Source organism: Xyrauchen texanus, chromosome 45 (genome assembly GCF_025860055.1).
Source record: "Xyrauchen texanus isolate HMW12.3.18 chromosome 45, RBS_HiC_50CHRs, whole genome shotgun sequence".
NCBI classification, from domain to species: Eukaryota; Metazoa; Chordata; class Actinopteri; order Cypriniformes; family Catostomidae; genus Xyrauchen; species Xyrauchen texanus.
Window position 1 is genome coordinate 948,226 of NC_068320.1, and position 22,047 is coordinate 970,272.

The window sequence follows — 22,047 nt, forward strand, 5'->3', positions numbered from 1 at the left end:
CAGAGAGGGTGGCATTTTCTCTATGGCCCTTTTGCACAGAAGGCTTGCTATTTCTGAACGAAGCATGCACGCTGCTTCCGTGTTCACAGTGGTTTCGAGCCAGCTCTGAAGCGAGGAGGGCGGCGATCGAACTGTAGCAAATAGCCCTGTTGTATTGTGCTTAACACCCACTTGGATATCCCTGGAATAGCTTCCCACCCTTTGAAGCGTAACGCTAGAGGGTGAATGGCCAATTCGCTCTGATTGCCGCACACAGAGCTGAACAAAATGTGTGAGCGCGTTTAGTGTGTTCATGCATGATTGCTCGCAGACAGCATGAACAGGCTGTTTTGTGAGTGACTTCCGATTGGAATGAATGGGGAAAGAGTCACATCTGTTACGTGATGCGCAAGCATAGTCATGGGCACGGGACTTACACACAGAGGAATGTTTGCTGGCCGTGTAACAGAGCGGGCAGAGAATGGGCGCGCGACGTATTCGTGAGCGCATTTATTGACTCTAGCGCTCGAGCGGTTCAGTAACCGCTTTATGTGAGCGTGCTCTGGTGGGGACACGAGACATGCAGTGCTTGTGTGCAGAAGTGAACACTGGATTGTGGGCACATTTTCTACACATAGGGCTGGTCGTGTGACAGAGCGGCCAGAGAATGGGCGCGCGCACGCATTTGTGGGCGCCTTCTTTGACTCTGACGCTCGAGCGGTTCATAACCGCTTTATGAGAGCGTGCTCTGATAGGGGCACGGGATGTGTTATGCTTGTGTGTAGGGGCGAACACTGGGTTGTGGGCACATTTTCTACACATAAGACATGTTTGCTCTTTACAAGATTTATTTGGGTCGCCGTGAAAACGGCGTTTGAGTGCTGAGCAAGCGGGCAGTGTTACCGGCTTGTTGGCTGCTAAATTCACCACTGTAGTAGCCTGAGAGAAGGGGACTGACAGGGGCAAAGCTTTGACGGTGGTCCGGCCGCGGCGGGACTGAGCCGTCGTTTGTTCAACAAAGTTAGGAAGACTTCGATTGCTCTGGTTTCAGCGTTACCTTAAATCGAGGCCCGCGGGGGGGCGGCGGTCTGCGGCGGCTGTCTGAGCGCGATCGAGGGCGGCCGCCCTGTCGACGCTGAGAAGTCTGAGATTGTTGAGCTGGGCGCTGTGAAGAGGCTCGTGCAGGAGGCTGATCACGTGAGCGGCCTGCTGAGGAGTTAGCGCGACGAGGCAGAAAGAGATTCATGGCTTGTGTGGCTTTTTGGACCTCTGAAAACCGGTCAATGATACCACTCACCGCGGAGCTGAAGAGACCGGATGGAGAGAGCGGTGCGTTGAGGAACGTAGAGCTCTGCTTCTCCCATGTCGGCTAGCGTTAACCACAGATGTCTCTCGGTCACAGTCAGCGCGGCCATGCACTTCCCTATAGCTTGGGCTGCAGCTTTGGTAGCCGGAGGGCGAGGTCCGTAGCACTCCGTATGTCTGCAACCGCCTCTGGATGCCTACTTTCCTCATCCCACTCCCGCAGAAGGTCCGCTTGGAGGATCTGTAGGACGGCCATAGAGTGCAGAGCAGATGCAGCTTGGCCGGCGGCGGAATAGGCGCGGCCAACACAGGCGGAAGTTGTTCTGCAGGCCTTAGACGGGAGCACTGGTTTAGACCGCCATCTCGCGGAGGGCGGGCAAAAGGTGTGCTGCTACCGCATCCTCGACCGGAGGGATGGAAGCGTAGCCCTTCTCAGTAGCGCCGTCCACCGAAGCAAGAGAGGTGGAGACGTGGGATCGGACCCTGGCCGAGAAAGGCGCGTTCCATGATTTGGAAAGTTCCACAGCTCCCATAAAAAACAACAACTTTTTTTAATTTAATAACTTATGACTTACGTAGTTTTATTTCAATATTTAGTTTAGTTTAATTTCAATACAGTTATCCATGTTTTTAGATGCTCTTATCTTTTCCGTGTTTTTTTTCTCATGATTTCTACAAGCCATTAAAAAAAAAAAAAAAACATTTAAAAAAATCATGGAAATGTATTATATGGGCCCTAATATGTTGAAAAACAGCTATTAATAAATTTTCAGAGGTACCTTTGTATGCTTGCATTTTTTAGGGGTAAAGGGCCTACAATTGGCCATTGTCCCCTACTAGTATAGGCCTAACAACGATATCATCCATAGAAATGTTTTAGTCTATGTAGTTAATGATATCAAGATTTTATCTACATATCAATGTAGTACATAAGGCTCAATATGAAGAAGAAAACAGATGAAATATTTCAGTACCTCTTTATTCCTGAGCACATCTGTGAGGTGGGCAATGCCTTCCACATACACATCTTCATCACTGGACTTTCCTGCACCGCTCTTGATACATAAGCACAAATTAGTACTGTCAAACGTGATATATTTATCTTACACCTTATCTTGTTCGTGCATACTTACATTTTGTGCACCCTCTTTCTGTAAATCAGTAAAGCGGTCACAGCAATCATCATGGTGATTAGAAATGTAGCGGTTGTGATTCCTGCCGTGAGCCCGTTGCGTGACACTAAGTGCAGGAAACCATTAATAATACAAATCTAGACGATCTTTGTTTAAAGGTTTTTCAGAACAACATGATTCCACACATCCATTTGATTTGATCCATTTGCTCATAAACTAAATACAATCAAATATTACTGCATCTTACCTGATTGAGTTAACAATGGGTGGGAGAGGTAGCTGTCAGTGTAAAGGGGATGAGCAAATTCTCTGTTTTCTTCATCAAACAGCTGAGTGAAGGCACGCACACTTAATCTAAAACAAGCATACATAAATATCTATTATTACCTCCTTTAATCCTGTCACAATATGGCAAGCACTTTCGAACTTCGATCTAATCATGTACAGGATATTAATAATAGATGTTTAATTAAATGTACTAGTTACAATGCTAATCCTTGCAGCAATGGAATTACTACTAGTGAAAGTGCCAATTATTTATATCAGTAATTAGGTTTGCACTGGTGAAAACAGTCATTCTTGATATCAAAAATTACATTTCAACTAGTAAAAAAACGAATTCTTAATATCTGTAACCATTTCAACTAGTAGAATTTCACAATGATATGTCATTCACTTTTGGGCCTCACTTCCCAAAGCCATCGTAACTTTAGTACTTGAAAATGGTCATAGATTTGCGAGTGTTCTGGAGTAATCATAGAGCGCTAAGAGCATCGTAAGGAGACAGACTTATGAGGTCATCTTCATCAATTTAATACTTTTAATTGTATGATGATTACAATGAGAATTTAATATCAGCTACTTTTAAGGTTTATTGTATATTAATCAACAATTAATAATAATAACAACAATACAAATAAATGCATAGCGGTGGAGGAATAGTGGGCTAAAGCTCAGTACTGTAAGCATTGTGTCCTTGAGTAAGACACTTAACTCCAGGTTGCTCCGGGGGATTGTCCCTGTAATAAGTGCACTGTGGATAAAAGTCACTTTGGATAAAAGTGTTTGCCAACTGCATGAATGTAAACATAAACAAACAGATAAATGAACTAGTAAATAAATAATTGACTTGATTAGTGAATGTTCCTAATGAGCATCTTCCAGCTCTCTGCTTTGCACTTTGCTGACTACACTGTGAATCTCGTTATATTCAATCTGTGCTTGATCGTTGGCAGGATCATTCACAGGGACTCACAAGGATCATTCACCATTAACAGACAGAATGTCTTCACTGACCCTTGAATCAATTGCACTTTGACCCACAGAATTTGTGGAAAGGAAACATTGCAAATGCACATCTGATGAATGAAGCAGTGATTGTCTAAAGGCAACGGATCGTTCTGCACAATAAGATCACAAAACTACATTTAATTAGCCTGTGTAGCTAATTAGTGTTTTGGAAAATAAATGCAACCATTTTCCAGCGAGGTAAATATTAAGCATTTCTAAAGAATTACAATGTCGAGCGACACTACACTGTCACATTTCAGCACTTCACATATACGGACAGCGACTCTCTTAAGTTACAGCATCCGCGCATGTTCATGTTAAGGGGAGCTTTGTGAAACACACTCAAAAAATAAAGAACGAAATGCTCCTATCTGCTAAGATCAACTGTTATTAGGAAACAATGCCCTGTTCAAAAGGCAATTACAGATTCCTTTAATGTCTTAGTAGTTAAAATTCAAAAAACACATTTCAGCTAACTACATCTTACTGGTAAAAACCCGTACAACCCTTTAAGGTAGGGGAGAATTCTTAGGCTAATAAACAATTCAGGCATACCGATATGAAGTTCTGGGTTTGAGTGGTCCATCGCAAAGACTTCGTCCATGCTGGATAGATTCTGGATCCCATTTACAAGGTCCTCCTAAACGCTTCATCCCAGCTCCGAGGTTTATCTCAAACACACGGATCATGCTGTCAGATCCCTCAGCACAGAGACTGTGAAAGTATCCGGTCTGGTACGCTTTGATTGAGCCGTTCTGTCTGTAGTCCAGATAAGAGGGCAGAGGGTGTCTCTGCTCAGGTTGGATATAATCAATATCTGTAAAAATAAAAAGACTGCATTAGATTTGTTATAGTTAGACGTTGTATTAAAGACATGTTATCTATGGCTGAAACCAGGCACAAAACTTCCTGCAGGTAGTCTCTGAGTCCTCAAACTATAAGATTAATCTGCCAGAAGAGCAGTGCCGAATCATAACTGACGTAAAGTGTTTTCTGCAAGTATCTTGCTGTTTAAAGGTTCAACCGCTAGAGGGCCAAAAGTTACATAGTGCAGCTTTAATATGTAAAAATGTGTGGTTGTACCATGTGACTCAGTGACGATGACCGTGAAGAAGCGAATGGCTCCGTTTACATCACTGAACCAGCTGCAGTTGAATTTGAACAGGACGGTGGAGTGTGTGATGACGCTTGCACTCACACGCACTGACACTGGTGGAGCAGGCGGCCCTGAAAAATAAACATTGACTGGGTGAGATTCTGTCATAGCATTTGAACACCTTGATTACTTCTAACGCACAAATCGAAAGAAATGGATTTACTGTTTAGTACCTTTTCTTTGGAGTAATTATTCTAGGTCTTACTTGAATTAATAATTAATATTGATAATATTTTCATGCTTGTAAACTAAACCTCATAAAACTCATTCTGAGAGTCACAGATTTACAACATCATTTTTATGTTTATATTACCATATTTATTTATATTGCCTGTTTGCTGTAGGATTCTAGTGTCATATACTGTATGTAGCTTCAGAAGATTTATTTTAATGAAGATTAAAAATGTACATGCATGTATTAATGGCAAGTGTATATTTTAGATGCTGTAACTGGCCACTGTTTCTTTATTTGAATCCCCAATTTGCCTTCACTGGTTCATTTGAAATGTTCCTGTGGTGTGACAAGTGCATTTTTATATGTACAACTATTCCATCTAGTCTCAATTCAAATGAGCTTATAATCACTTATAGTGAATAATAATTATCCAATAATTAGAAAAATGCTGTTTAACCCCCCAAAATAGGCAAGAATATAAAGGTACCATTTCTGTAAACATTAAATTCCATCTTTTTTTTCCCCCAAAACATTTTGCTTGTAGAAATTTTGAAGAAAGGAACATTTGCCTTGATGTTAGCTGCCTTCTCAAAAAATGCTGCCACGTTTATATGAAATAAATATTGTGAGTTGATGCCAGACTTTATATATAGTCACACATCCTCAGCATTTGTGTTATATCTATTCAATATTATTAACAAACGTGTCACAAATATTTCATGTCAACTACCCTACCTATTCCAGTTTCATTTTCTTCCAAATGATATTTGAGGCTTCAGATTTAAAAAATCTAAACAAATTATTGATCAACTCATGTATAGAGTCTAAATCAAATATGGTGACACGTCAGTCACATCAAACTTCAATAGTTCTTGCGAGTCTCGTGAATGAACAGCATGACACCAGGACACAGGAACCATTTGTTTTATTTAATCTGAGAGTGAATAACTTTAATTTTGATCTGTTCATCACACAACGTGATTGTAGACATTCAGAAGACTTGGAAAATAAAAAATGAGTTGTATGGACACTTTAAAGTGAGTTTTTATAACAAAAGTAATAGTCATTTGGATTTTAACATTTATAGTCATAAAAGTATAGCCATACAGAATACGCACACTGTTTTCACAATTTCTACGCTGATTTTGGTGGAAAAGCTGTGGAAATGTACTGATATTTGAAATCATCATCAAGTAAACACTGAAGGAATGGGGAATTTGGAGAACATTGTGAAGAGCAAATGTTCAAGTTCTGTGGATTGCTGTTGGCAAAGATTCTCAGCTGGTTTAGTAATGAGAAAATAAGTTATGTTGTCACTCACTGTCAATCATGGTGATAACGCTGTTCTTTGCAGCTGAACTCTTCTGGTCTCCAGAGTTCACTTTGATGGAGATGCTGTAGTTTTTGAAAGGTTCCAGGTTGTCAAACTGCTGTGAGAGAGCAGTGTTTCCCAGTGTGAATGTATAGACTGGAGACTCTGAGTCGTGTTTGTGGCATTCCACAACATAAGAGTCGTAATCAGACTCTGGAGGTGTCCATGAGCAGGACACAGAGTTGGAGCTCAGAGGATAACAGTGAATGCTTGGGGTCGGCTGTGGAGCTAGAGAGAAACAACACTTCTGTAAGTAAATAGTCACAAGCCAAATATTTTCCAAAGTGACAAGTAGTTCACTTTACTATAGGTAAAATGCCCTGAATGACCTGGGTTTCACAGTGCATCTACAGTACACATTCAAAAAATAATACAGACCCACTTTATATTAGGTGTCTTTAATTACTATGTACTTTAATTTGATACAATGTACTTATTATGCACATACGTGTTGTTGCACTGCACTTCAATTTAAAGAACCTGTTAAACTTAAACATTATCTTAAACCATACCCTCCCCCAACCCTTTTTTATGGCCCCCAGCTGAACCATTTCCATGTCCATTTCCAAGGAGAAGACCACAGCCTGCCCGAAGGGAAGGCAATTGTGTGGAAATATGTCACATGGTCTTACCGAGTCTTGTCGGTAGTGTCGCATGTGGAGAAGTCCCCGTGGTAGGTCCTATTCAGAGGGGATGGAACTCTAAAAACACGCCGACCATTGGCAGAGGGGGACTCTGCCCAAGGAAGACGTGGGTTTACCAATGGGGAAACCGTCTTGCAGAACATACATCACACAGGGTTACATAGGAGCAACCGGCACATGTGGAGCACCTACCCCAGTAGAAGGCCTATTAGCACACGTACTGGGCTGGCATTGAACTTCTCCGCGAATCCGTCTGCTAAATGGCCAAGAAGGAAGGATGCCAACTGTAGGCCTTATTCACCAGTGATGACATAAACCTACAGGCTCTGGACGGGAGTGTCAGGCAGTTCTGCCAGTTGGCGGCACTTTGCGGGCACAGGCCGAGTACCCCCTGGCAGCCCCATTGTTGAGGGTCGTGAAAGCAGAGGAGCTCAGAGATTGGGTCCGGGCAGTGAAAGGTGCATGCCACGACTTTGTGAGCTCCTCATGCACTTCTGGGAAGAAAGGGACCATGGTGAAGCATGGCCGTGAAACCAATCATCAAGCCGTGAGGGTTCAGAGTGGGGCGGAGGGTCTAACAATGGCAGAGGTGTCATGCCTACATTTGCACTGCTTGGAAAAGTCCCAGAAAGCCCCATAAAAAGCTTAAACTGTTAGAGCTCTTGGAACTTGTGCCCAAGATAACATTAAATAATTTGTCAAAGTGAGACAAGGCATGTCCAATAGCTCCTCCAATGTGAGTTCATACTGAAAAGTTCACCAAGAGGCATTATTCCCTCCCATTCCCTGGTGTTTGTTAAAAAGAGTCCAGAGGTCCACAGTGATATTTTTAAGCACCCCTTGCAGGACTGTCACAAAGGAAACAAGCATGGCGTGATCTGAAAAAATTGTTCTTAGTACCTCAATATCAAAGGGTCCTCCACAATGCATGAGGGATTTTTTGCTCAAAGAGAGATACTTGTTCAACTCTATCGGCTAACTGGCATTCCAGTCTTTCATGTGGGCAATGTATGCTTTGGCAAGCATATTTCTGCAATAGGTGGGATGAGCCAGCCCATAGTTAACAATGCATCCACTCACAGGGTGTGCATATACATTGTGGAAACACTTGTGACATTTTTTGTTAAGCTGAACAAAATTCAGGGAATAGTCAAGGTCCAACTCACTGAATATTCCCCACAAAGACCTGGAAATATCCATCTGCATGTGGTCCAAATTTTAACTGAAAGTGGCAGCCTCATGGATTGACAGTGCAATGTACAGTGTTACCCTCACACCTATCAGGTACAATCTGTACCTTGACCACAGAAGATGCATACTCAGATCTTTTCCTGAGATGCTGCAGTCTGTGTGGACAGAAACAGAGTTCACTTGTACAGTGTCCAATACTGAGCTAAGGTCCAGGATATCACCTTATTTTTGTGGTAAGGTCCAGAATATTCCTTTTGTCCAAATTTAATCAAACTCAAGACAATCTCAACATTTGACCTAGGGTTAACCCTCTGGGGTCGACGGACGTGCCTGCTGGATTTTTCGTCATTACAGCGGTAACAACATAAAACTCTCTGTCATTTTGGGGCATACATATAAGTGTAAGACATCACTAGAGACTATAAAGGGTCTACTTTTTTGTGTACACTCACAATAACAACAAATCCTTGTGCTTTTGTAAAATAAAGAAAATAAAAAGGGTGAGCTGTAAGCAATCTATGGGTTGCGAGCATATGTCAGAAACACGTCACTAAAATAACTATAATAACAATATTTTACAAGTGGGACTGTTTCCAGACTTGCCAGCCAGGATTCAGAGTATTGAAATTTGAAATATGTCCAAATAAGCAAGTTTTAGTTACATTTAAATGTTGTTTCGGCTAAAGCAGGTATTTAAATTGTATGATGTATAATATAAATATGATATGTAATATGATATAAAAATAATATGAATGTTTAGATTATATTTTAACTAGTGTTTATGCTGCCTCATTATCATCAACAAAGCTTGTGCTTGCAAATATGTGTTCAGGTTAAATGAGTAAAATACATTTTAAATATGCCCATATTAGAAAAATCAGCATCATATAATGATTTCTGAAGGATCATGTGACACTGAAGTCTGCAGTAATGATGCTGAGAATTCAAATATGATCACACATTGCATTTTACAATATATTAAAATAGAAAACTGTTCTTTTAAATTGTAAAAATAGTTCACAATATCACTGTTTTTACTGTATTTTGAATCAAATAAATGCAGTCTTGGTGAGCAGAAGCGTGTAGGTCTAAAATTAAGTAAAGGACATCGCCTATAGATTATAGCATCAAAGTTTCATCCACCTGAGACACTGCAAACTAAATTTAAAAGTCTGCAGATCTTAGGGGTCTGATTCTGTCTCAAGAGGGATCTATTGAGTCAAGACCTACATATTTTTAAAGGACATCCACTATAGTGTCTACACTAATCAGCAACAATATTAAAAGCACTGGCAGGTGAAGTGAATAACATTCATTATCTCATTACAATGGCACCTGTTAAGGGGTGGGATATATTAGGCAGCACGTGAACAGTCAGTTTTTGAATTTCATGTGTTGGAATCAGGACAAATGGGCATGGGTAAAGATCTGAGTGACTTTGACAAGGGCCAAATTGTGATGGCTAGATGACTGGGTCAGAGCATCTCCAAAACGGCAGGACTTGTTGGGTGTACCCGGTATGCAGTGGTTAGTACCTACCAAAAGTGGTCCAAGGAAGGACAACCGGTAACAGGGTCATTGGCACCCAAGGCTCATTGATCCACGTAGGTAGCGAAGGCTAGCCCGTCTGGTCCAATCCCACAGAACAACTACTGTAGCAAAATGTTACTAGCACAGACTGGTCAAAGATTGGGGCGGCTGTGGCTCAGGTGGTAGAGCGGGTCGGGTTTCTAATTGCAGGGTTGGTGGTTCGATTCCCAGCCCACATGACTCCACATGCCGAAGTGTCCTTGGGCAAGACACTGAACCCCAAGTGGCTCCCAATGGCAGGCTAGTGCCTTGCATGGCAGCTCTGCCGCCATTGGTGTATGAATGTGTGTGTGAATGGGTGATTGGGACACAATGTAAGGTGCTTTGGTAAGCTCTAAGGTTAAAAAAGCACTATATAAGTGCAGACCATTTACCAAAGTGCCCATGCTGACCCATGTTAACTGCTGAAAGTGCCTAAAATGGGCAAGTGAGTGTCAGAACTGGACAATGGAGTAATGCAAGAAGGTGATCTGCTCTGATGAATCATGTTTTTTTTTTCATGTGGATGGCCGAGTCCGTGTGTATCGTTGGGGAAGAGATGGCAGTAGGATGCATTATGGGAAGAAGGCCGGCCGGCAGAAGCAGTGTAATGTTCTGCTGGGAAACTTTGGGTCCTGGTATTCATGTGGATGTTACTTTGACACATACCACCTACCTAAAGATTTTTGCAGACCACATACACCCCTACATGTCAATGGTATTCCCTGATAGCAGTGACTAATGCGCCCAGCCACACTGCAAAAATGGTTCAGGAATGGTTTGAGGAACATGACAAAGAGTTCAAGGTATTGACTTGGCCTCCAAATTCACCAGATCTCAATCCGATTGAGCATCTATAGGATGTTCGATCCATGGTGGCCCTACCTCACAACTTATGGGAATTAAAGGATCTGCTGCTATCGTTTTGGTGCCAAATACCACAAGACACCTTTAAAGGTCTGGTTGAGTCCATGCCTCGATGGGTCAGAGCTGTTTTGGCAGCATGAAGGGGGCCTACACGATATTAGGCAGGTGGTTTTAATGTTGTGGCTGATCAGTGTATGTACAAATTTTCATCTACCTGTGACATTGCGATCATGGGGGTATGATCCATGGTTTCGAGCACTATAACTAACCTAACCTATTTTGCAGAACAACATGTAGTTACACAATAAGTACATTGCGTTGTATGTATTTTAATGTTAGTACATGGTAGGTAAAGACACCTAATATAAAGTGTGACCAATAATACAATGTCAGAAGCTAAAGTAGATAAAGTACATGTGAGAAAATTAATTTGTTCCACTTAAATACAGCAGCAAGCTGCTCTCTAACCATATAAAATGTTGTCTGGTATCCATTGTTGTCTTTTGCACTTAATTAAAATTCATTGTTTATAACCGACCACAAGTGACTTGCGACAAGATTAGTTTTGTCACTTTTGACGTGACCACTAGATGTCATTGAGTGTGTTTGCATAAACAATCGTAAACTAATTATACTTAATTACCCGACAACTTATATTGTGTGCTTATGTTCTGTGCATGCTTGGACATTTAGACATCAAAACCACAGAAAGAAAATTATCATTTCAAATCTCATATAAACTTTGTGATATCAGGGTTTGAGAATGGCAGATTTTTTATAGTTATCAGCATATTGTTGTTCTTGTAAACACATCATTGTTTAATGTTGGCCTATTAATCTGCACTTACGGGTTCTGATGGTGTGATAAACAGGAGTGCTGTATGTCACTGGACCTTCTGTTGTTCCGCTGATAGTGTGTAGGCTGATATTGTAGAGGCGACCTGGATGAAGTCCTTCTAGGATACGTCGGGTTAGATGAACACCAGAAACATGAAGTTTGTCTTGAGGAAACCATGTCAGTTCAAAATCATCATAATCTCCGGTCAAGGGTGCATGCCATGTTATCTCCACTGATTCGGTTGATCCGTTGACAGTCATTGATGACGGAGGGGCAGGAACTTCAGTGACACAAGGGGATATTTAGTTTTTTTTTTTCTTAGTGTATTGGTGATGCTTTTTTGCAGCCAATGGTGCATGGTTGCATTAGTGCCATGGATTATCAATTATTTTAAAATGGAAAAAGCTTTAAAATTAGAATGAACTAAAAGCTGCACCATTTTGATTATTACATGGGGTAATTAAATTGACTGTTATTTAAAATAAATATCTATTGTACGTGAAATATGATCGATGTACATGATTTGAAGTAACACTGACCTGTGCGGCCTTCTGCCGTCGCAGTGTTGCTCAGATCTTCACTGTAGCTCAAAACTGTAGCCGTATACAGTCGACCAGGAACAAGACTCTGGAAGACCACCTGAGTGCATTCTGGATCCAACCTCTGCTCTAAAACATCTAAAGACACTACATATCCACTGAGTCCTCCAGGACCACGAGTCCAGCTCAGCAGAAGACTATCTGACCGCCCCTCATTCACAATCTGCAGGTCCATGACTGATGCCGGGGCTGGAAAAACAGGATTACGTTGGAAATCAAGAATGATAATTGTAATGGGTTCTGTGTATCTCAGCAAGTATTGACGCTGACTACCACCCCTGGAGTCGTGTGTTCGAATCCAGGGTGTGCTGAGTGACTCCTTCCAGGTCTCCTAAGCAACCAAATTGGCCCGGTTGCTAGGGAGGGTAGAGTCACTTGGGGTAACCTCCTCGTGGTCGCTATAATGTGGTTCACTCTCGGTGGGGCATGTGGTGAGTTGTGCGTGGACGCCGCGGAGAATAGCGTGAAGCCTCCACACGTGCTACGTCTCCTCGGTAACGTGCTCAACAAGCCACATGATAAGATTCATGGATTAACGGTCTCAGACGCGGAGGCAACTGAGATTTGTCCTCCGTCACCTGGATTGAGGCGAATCACTATGCCACCACGAGGACTTAGAGCGCATTGGGAATTGGGCGTTCCAAATTGGGGAGAAAAAATGGGAGAAAATAAAAACAAAATATAATAATTGTACTAGTTCACTATTTCATTGGACAAAAATAAAAAACATTTATTGAAAATTACATTTCAATTGGAATTGCAAATTAAGAAAGTATTAATGCTTTCATTGACAATATCTTTATTTAATTATCAGAATCAGAATCAGCTTTATTTATATGATTTTCCCTCTTTATTAGAGTGATTACAGCTTGAATATTTGATTCACACATGTGCATAGCCCTGAAAAGCCTCTTTCTTCTGATTGGTCAACACGCACCATCTTCTGTTCTTACTTAATGCTGTGTGATTGATTTAAAGTTTATGCTGTCAAATTGTAAATATTAATTTGTCTCCACTGATATTAAATTGTTCATTAAAATGTACAGCTCCATTTTTATTGCAACTGTGCTATCTTTTTTAGCATGTAACCAGACAATGGAATACCCTTGACAAAGTGTAGCCTACTAGTCAGACAAACAACATTAGCTGAATGGAGGTTGGGTATCGCGATCCTACTTATGCTAAAGACTGTGAAGCAGTTTGTTTTACTATTTTGTTCAAGCAGCAGAGTACTGTAGGCTTACCGAACACTATATCTAGTTATATTACTAAATGTATACCTAATTGTGGCAGCGGGGGTGTGATTGAGCGTTTGTCCGAAGAGAAAGAAAGTGGTAAGTATGCATTCACCTGAGCCAGGTAACAGTTAACGCCTGTTTCCAATTGTAGTGAGTTTGGGGAGAGCGGCATAAAAGGGACCATGCCAGTGCCAAGGAGACAGAGAGCGTTAGGGAGTAGCTCTCTGTTGTGCCGAGTAGCTGATTTGCTATAGTATAGCTGATGTATAATTGTGAAGCTGTAAAGCTCAGAAAGATGTCAATTAAAAAGCCTTGCCTGTGAGTGGAGAAATCTGATTCCCTGTGTCCTCCTTCTGTCTTGTTGTGAAGTCTGTTACACAAATATTTTAAGAGTTTTGGCCACCGTGCGCAGCAATAGTGTATAACACAATGACTGACCGAAATCGCATGCACAACGTGCAAAAAAGGCTGGATTAAGTACAATTTAATTCTGAGGCTCTTCTCCGGTTATTCCAGCATGAACAGCTACTATACAGTCCATTCCCTCAAGCACCAACGATTTAAACAAAGACAGCACATTCAGAAGAAGTTGGTAGTGTAAATGGAAAGTATGAAAATAATTGAAAGAATAGAAATATGGATTAACATTCTTTTGTGCATTAACTATTAACAATAATCCATGACCTTTCGATAGATACCCTTCGATAGATACCCATCGAGAGTTCATAGCAAATTATGTTCACATGCAAATGAGCATGTTGCCAAAGGTTTGCTGGATGTTACCACTACCAGCGTAGAGCTACAAACTTCTGGCAAACATCTGTGGTGGATAAAAAGCTCATTTGCATGTGAAAATAATGAGTGGAAAATTTGCAGCTAGTTTCGAAGGGTTAACACAATCTCATAATTATTTTTTCCTCAAAACGGCTACAACAGTGTTTGTCAGAACTGAATTTGGACTTTGCGCTGAGATAAGTTGCCATTGCGCTGATATTTCAATACAAAAGATTGCCCAAGAAAATAGCAAACCGTGCTTTGCCCCACTTAATTTACATACGTTACACACACAGTTTACATGCATACACACTCAGTAGCTCAAACGCTCCCTCCAACGACTTTTAGAATTAGTGCTCTCACGAAAATTGTCTTAAGCTGCGTTCACACTGCCAGCTACTTTGTCGCTGCATGTCGCCAGTGGCTGGCGTTCAGGTCGCTAGTGGTGTGTTTGGAGAGTCTAAACAGCACTGTTTCTTTAAAATTAATATTATTATTAAAATATTAGGATCACGTGAGCTCTACCATCTTCTCTTGTATTGTACTTCTCTGTCGCTCCCGAAAGTCGCTCTTCATTTGCATTAAGTTCAACATTTCTCAACTTTGTTGTGTCGCTGGACACGCCCACATCCGGTCGCCAGCGGTCATGTTGCTCATGTTGCCGGAAGTCGCCAGCTCTCATTGAAAATGAATGAGATGAGGTTGTTTTGTCACTGCGTGTCGCTGGCAGTTTGAACACAGCTTAAGACGTTGTGCATGGTCGTAGTGTGTAGCATGGCAGTGAGGAACAACTATATAATTACATTTGTGCAAAATGCTTTGAGCTTAACTTTTAAAGAAACACATATAAATATAAACTGTAAATGAATCAAAACTCTCTGATTTTTTTTTTTTACATTTACATTTACATTTATTCATTTGGCAGACGCTTTTATCCAAAACGACTTACAAAAGAGGAAAACATCAGCGAATCATCTTAGGGAGACGGTGGTACAAAAAGTGCCATATTACAAAGTTTCACTATCATCATAATAGTAAACAAAACAGATTTAAGTGCAACAAGAAATGTAAATAATTAAAAAAAAAAAATTTTTTAAGTGCTGTTTTTTTAAACGATGTGTTTTTAGCAGTTTTTTGAAGATAGAGGCTTGCATCTTCATATAAATAGCAACCTTTGGTAACTAAATTCTCTGCGTTCACTGATCAGGACTTCTGAATGTGCTGCTAGAGTTTTCATTTATGCTCCCAGAGCTTTTGTTAGCAGTCCTATCACAAACGTCTCCTGTGGGCGGGGCTAATATAGATGGGTTCTAATTAGCCAGGGAGTTTTTGAGTGACACCTCCTTGACCTGGAAGTTGAGGTCTTTGGTGTTCATGTAAAGTGTGAGAATCTGCAAGCGGCTTCATGAATAATGAGTTGTTTTTTTTGAAAAATTCCCACTGGCTGTACTTTTTATTAATTTTGAAGAATTTAAACAGATTAAGAAAATCGCAATCAAGCATAGAGTTTGTTTTTACAGGATATAAGATATTCAAGGGTATAGCAGTGGTATTTGATCCAAATACTTGAAACACTGCATAAAATTGTGGCTTTTACAAAATCAGCTGAATGATTGATTTTAAAGATTGTAGATGCTAACATAGATGCATATCATCTTATTGAAGATGAATGAATTTAACTTAAGTAAAATTGTCATGGAAATCAAATTTATTATAACTACACCGTGTAAGTATATCAGTTAGTGAGTCTTGTGTGCAGTTCCACTACAATTTCAGTCATGTAGTTACAAGATGTACAGAACACACACTCACCAAAGCACACGTAATACACAATATCAATATTTACGTAATACGCACATTGTACACAATATACAGACAACAATACACCATTTACATGAAATATACACCTATATTCACTGTTACCATTTATAATGTAAAGTTCAAAAGGATGACAACGCATTCAAGGTTTGTTTGTTTTCATTTATTCAGTGTAACCGTACTGTATCCGTACCGTATATGACCGGCCACCAGGATGACAAAAAAGATATCTGAGGTAGCATCATATTTTCTCCAAAATAATTTTAAGATCTATGCATCTTAGTCACTGATAAGTGCTTGTATCGTACATGGACTAATTTAGTTTTTTGTGGAGCAAAAGCTGTTTTTATATTCTTTTTATGTTTCATGTAGTTACAAGTGAAAATGCCAAGATCAAACTCCTCATCGTTCCAGCCAACCCTGCTGTTGAACACATCATACAGTTGTTACTACAGTAACGCCATCCAAAACGGTCTGAAATCTAGGAGTAACCATCGATAACCAACTCAATTTCACAGATCACATCTCAAAGACTGTACGATCATATAGATTTAGACTCTACCATATCAGGAAGATAGGATTATGAACAATATTGTTCAGTCACTTGTCATATCTAGACTGGACTACTGTAACTCTCTCATTGCAGAACTCCCTGCATGTGCTATTAGTCCTCTGCAAATTATTCAGAATGCAGCAGCACGTCTGGTCTTTAATGAACCAAAGAGAGTACATGTTACACCACTCTTTGTCTCTCTCCACTGGCTGCCGGTTGATGCACGTATCAAATTCAAGGCTCTGATGCTGCATACAGAACAGTCTGCTCCAACACACATAAAATCGTTTCTACAGAGCTACACGCCCAAGTTTATATCGAGGGGACTTTTTTTAAACTAAATATTACAATTGCACACCTGATGAAGAACAGAAAACGGTGCGGATTGACCAATCAGAAAAGAGACGTTTCATGGCCATCAACATGTGAATAAAAAATTCAAGCTGTAATCTCATTTTCATTTTGTAAACTTATATTTATATATATATATTTCACTATAAGTTTTTTTTTAAATTTCTTTTATTTTGCATTATATACCTGTAGAAAATGAAAATTTTTGTTTTAATTTTGTATTGTGTAAGTTTTCATCATTATAGCACCACAATTAGTTCTATCTGCCTACAATGATGCACTAAACTTTATAAAAAAAAATTAAAAAAGTGACCTGTGATGGGTTGATTTACATGTCAATCACACACTTGTCAGATTGTACACAGATAATCTAATGTCAGGTTTGAGAGACGGTTCATACATTTATTGAATATTCAAAAACTAAACTCATTTTCTCTGTAACTGGACCATTTTACTTTTTATATACTTTTTAAGTTTTTATCATTTTTACCAAAAATATTTTTTCACTGATAATATTTTTCACTGAGTTTTAGTGGCTCTATGTAGCTAATATGAATAGTTTTTTGATGAACAAAAATCTCTGAACTTAAAGCTCTGATTTTTTTTTATTTTTATAAAAAAATAAATAAATAATATGCTCTCATAAAGGTAAAAAAAAAGCCCCTCAAAGTCTAAATATCAATTTCAGGGGGCAAATATAGCCTCTCTGAGTCATCCCATCAATGGAATAAGAGCAAAATGTTCAGGAAACCTTTGAAAATGGTAAATGTATGTTCTATTCAGTTTGGTGACACTAGTGGGGCAGAAATGACACACATCAGCTTCAGTATTCACCTGTGCGTGCCCATATAGAGGACTGACTGCTCAGCGTCCCTCTCCTGCTCATGACTGTGATCTTATAGAGTGTTCCCGGCAGCAGGTGTGTGAAGGATGAGCTGAGATCATCATCTCCAAGCGTCCTGCGTGACTGTAGAGTTTCACTCTGATCATACAGAGACAGCTCATACTCGTCCACCTGACCCGCCGCTGCAGTCCAGCGCAATGAGAGTTCACTGCTCGTGTTGGACATTAAATGCAATCCGGATACTGCCGCTGGACCTGGGGAAACAACATGAATTTTATCCAGTAAACTGTCCTGTAACCATAGATGCTGGTAAAGGCTTTGCTCACATATGATCCACACCGAATCTGTGCGTTTCTGCACATCTCAAGTCAAATCAATCTTGCCACTGTACAATACAATTATTGTGTTGTTTTCAGCAGCTTTGGAGCGGTTCTGATGCATTGTGAAGACAAAGTGCTGCAGATTTACCCATTCGCACGATTCCAAACATTACAAGATATTTTACAAATCTAAAAATGCAACATTGTATCACAGAAATGTATTTGGCTACAATGGCTGTTAGAAATGATTTTAAAATTATGATATAAAATCACTTTTATGTAATTTCACCTGGTTTTACGCCAAAAGGGGGAAATCATATCTTTGCTGTAAATGAGCGGCTTGGTTACATTTGGTACAACATGAAAGCCTCCTTTTTTTAAAGCATAAATCACCCGCAAAACACGCAAACGCAGTTTAGGAGATTGCACAAGCAAATTAGTTCCCTTTAAAAGGGATCCTAGTAATTTAGGCACTAAGTGTACATTCAAATATCATTAAATGACATAAGAACTCTATAACTCTAAATATTACTCTTAAAACTCAACATGGAATGCCATTCACAACCCTTATTTCAGGACATTTTCAGTGGAACACGATGGGATTTGATTTTATCCATGAGGAATTAATAAAATGGTGAAAAGTTTTTTTTTCACGTTTTTTTAAACGTGTTTGGGGAAAAAGGGGTTTGGTGATGGAAAAAAGATGTTTCAGAGACAGATTATGAAGACAAACATTTTCTGTGAAATAATATGTGCTGATCAATCGTGCACAATAAGACCAGGAAACCAGAAATGTGCGTTTAGAAAGTAAATTCGAGCCATTTTGAATTTTTACGACTTTGACTTTAAACAAACACATTTAAAAAAATTCCAAAATATTTTTTGTTCGAGCTCAGCGGGCGCAGATACTTGTAAGGCCTGGTCACAAGTTTACAGCCATTTAAATAAAAATAAGCTTCAGTTATCTTGTGTGTAATTTAATTACTGTTTAATTATTTTGTGTGGCTGCTTGTAATTACACATTGTTAAAGTTATTACCACAGTAATAACATGCTTTTTAAATAACAAACATTTGGTTTGTTTGACACTAGAAACTTAAGGGCATAATAAACAGTGATCAAACATTTGCTTTAATATTTGTATCTTACGTGTTAATCCCTTCACAGTGAGCTCTTTGCTTTTGGCAGTGCCACTGATGGTCTGTACAGAGACTTTGTACCAGCTGCCCGGAGTTAAACTCTTAAACAGATGGCGGTTGGTATCAGCGGGCACAGAGGTATTGGCGATCACTCTGTCACTGTCATCTTTTAACTGCAGTCTGTTTTCATCATAAACACCCACTGCAGACATCCATGTGACCAGCAGACAGTCAACGCTATCAACATTATCTGTCTGCACTCCTGTGACTGTAGAAGGGACTGAAACACACACACATTAAATATTCAGACTTCATAGCAAGTATTACCAAAAAAAAAAAAAACACACTTTAAAGACAATTGCTATTGTCTCTCAAGCCATAATAAACAATTCTACTGTTTTCATATTATCATCGCCCTCGTCACTCGTGCCTCTCACCTGTTCTGCCTCTGGTTGTGCGGTCGTTTGTTAACTCTCCACTGACTGAATGCACTGTAACCGAATACAGTTGACCAGGGAACAGCTGGTGAAACTCTATCTCTGTGATGTGTTTAGGGACATGTCTTATGTCCTGAATATGTGTCCCCTCAAACAGAGACACAGAGTAGAAGTCCACATCTCCATCACCAGCCGACCAAGAGACCGTGAGACTGCCGTCTGTGGTACCAGCGTTGAGATGTAGAGCTTCAACCTGACTGGGAACTGTGGTGTGAGGGGAAACATCACAAACCTCTTACTGGAAGATATTTAATTGTGATAATACAATAATAATAATAATATGTTTTTTTTACCAGGACTGTCAATTATAGTATTGAATTATAGAATGATGCACTTAAAAACTGATGCAGTGATAAGAAATGCCCCCTGACCCGTACGTAAATTCCATAATAAGGAATATTCCTGCCATCAAAGCAAATTCAAGCTTGAAGAAACAGCTTCATATATTTGTGAATGTGAACGGCCCTTAATTCTACCTCGGATAAATGAACAAAGTCAGTCACAAAAATGGAGTGATGTGGACTGACAATATAATGACTTCTAAAGCACTTATTGTAATGTGTATTCAGTGCTTTACTCCTCAATAATGTCTTTGACTTCATTTTGGGTGCTTTTCTTGGCGAGTATTGATAAATCTTCATAAATGATCAATTATACATTTTAAGCCCTAGTTTGAATTTTAATTCTGGAAATTTATTTTAAAAACATAACACATCATGAGGTACTTTTAGTAAAATTACCACAAATGCAACATTTCATTTGAACTTTTATTTGAGTATTTTATCACCATCTTACATAAACATGTCCAGGTCACATTTTACTCCCAGATCAAGAGAAAGAAACAAAGATTAGCCTTTATTTCACAAAAAGAAAAACGATTCCAAATTATAGAGCATTAAGATTTTTGTACACTTATCTAGTTTTTCATGACCATTTTTCACCTGCACCTGATTTTTTACGTTTGAGTTTTATTTTTAAGTTTTTTTTTTCTTTGTCCAGACATTTGTTTAATATTTAAATCAATAATTTTATTTATCAACATTATTATTTTAGGTTTACATTTATTTGAATGTATATAGTACAATACAGCACCAATGGTCACCAAGTTTTTCAGCATTTTTAATAATCTTTTTATTATATATAAAAATTTGCCAAATGCTGTTTAAATAGTTTTAAACAGACTATAGCATGTCACACTATAAGATGTCAACTTTCCAAAAGTATTTCATGTCAACAACCCATTAATAAAAGGCAGTGCATCAAATAACTAGGATAAATACGTTTCAATTTTAATGATATTTTTTTTTTTACCTGTACGCCCCTCAACAATCTCAGCACGCTGGTATGACCCGCTGTGTGTCGACAACACAATCTTGTAGAGTCGTCCTGGTGTGAGCGCAGTGAAGAGATGCTCCCTCACTGTGCTACTCACATTTTTAGCTGGTAACACCTGTGTGTCATTGAAGAAAATCTGAACCTCATAGTTATCAACATCTCCTGGAGCAGACGTCCAGTTTAGTCTCAAAAATGTGCTCCCACGCTCCGCCAGGGACAAATTACCTACAGCACCTGGAACTGAAAGATATAAGAGTGAAATAAGATCACCTTTATTTTAGCCCACTGAATACAACCTCATTAGGATCTTATTTAACCATTTCAAGTTCATGCTAAACATCGTTTTCCCTTTCAAGAAAGTAACTTCGACGCTTTGTCTGATGCTGACGCTATGAGCACACCCAAGGGGGCGCCATCATAGCAATTTCGATTGGCACTGATGCTTATGCTGATATCGTGGGCATATTTGTTGCAGCGCTTCAATCCCTCCTTTCAGAGTGCCAAGGTTACGAGAGTAACTAAGATGTTTTGCCCATTCCGATATAAGCCTAAGTTACTTTGTCCCTCTGCAAATTCTATAAATAATTTACAAAAAGATATCTAGATAGATCTAGCTCCAAGTTCGGAAAAAAGTCAACAGAATGTTAGAAACTTGTAGCAATATTTTAAGCAGCCTGATCTCATGTGGCAACATATTTGCAAAATGATATTACAGTATGTGGTTCATTACATATATTGTAGAAATTCAATAGTGTTGCTAAAAGCTAGTTACATTTTCTCTAAAATCAAATCAACAACACCTACCTCCCTAAGCGAAAATGTCAGATTAAAAAAAATTGCTGAAGCAACCACATCCTTTTGACACTTTCGGCTCAGGTGTTCGGCGTGCTCTTCAGGACTTCAACCCAGAGTATCAGTTGAGCTAATACGCAAATCGATCGTAATTGAACAAGCTTGTAAACGTAGTTCGTTTTGGAATGCAAACGTTAAATGTATTGGCTTACATGAATGAAATATAAGTATATTTCTAGTCAATATTTGTCTCTCCTCGTCCGCCATCT

The 22,047-nt window shown here is 39.5% G+C and overlaps 1 protein-coding gene across 1 annotated transcript in view; it reads right to left on the bottom strand.

Moving 5' to 3' along the window:
* Positions 1-22,047, bottom strand: part of ptprb (protein tyrosine phosphatase receptor type b) — a 78,916-nt gene that overhangs the window by 22,746 nt on the left and 34,123 nt on the right. The window contains exons 10-21 of the mRNA XM_052118159.1: positions 20,963-21,226; positions 19,592-19,855; positions 19,165-19,434; positions 17,687-17,950; positions 12,059-12,307; positions 11,530-11,799; positions 6,360-6,638; positions 4,791-4,934; positions 4,263-4,524; positions 2,665-2,771; positions 2,418-2,523; positions 2,259-2,339 (exon numbers count right to left, since the gene is read on the bottom strand). Coding sequence (XP_051974119.1) covers positions 2,259-2,339; positions 2,418-2,523; positions 2,665-2,771; positions 4,263-4,524; positions 4,791-4,934; positions 6,360-6,638; positions 11,530-11,799; positions 12,059-12,307; positions 17,687-17,950; positions 19,165-19,434; positions 19,592-19,855; positions 20,963-21,226 — 2,560 coding nt within the window. The remainder of the gene's footprint in view (positions 1-2,258; positions 2,340-2,417; positions 2,524-2,664; positions 2,772-4,262; positions 4,525-4,790; positions 4,935-6,359; positions 6,639-11,529; positions 11,800-12,058; positions 12,308-17,686; positions 17,951-19,164; positions 19,435-19,591; positions 19,856-20,962; positions 21,227-22,047) is intronic.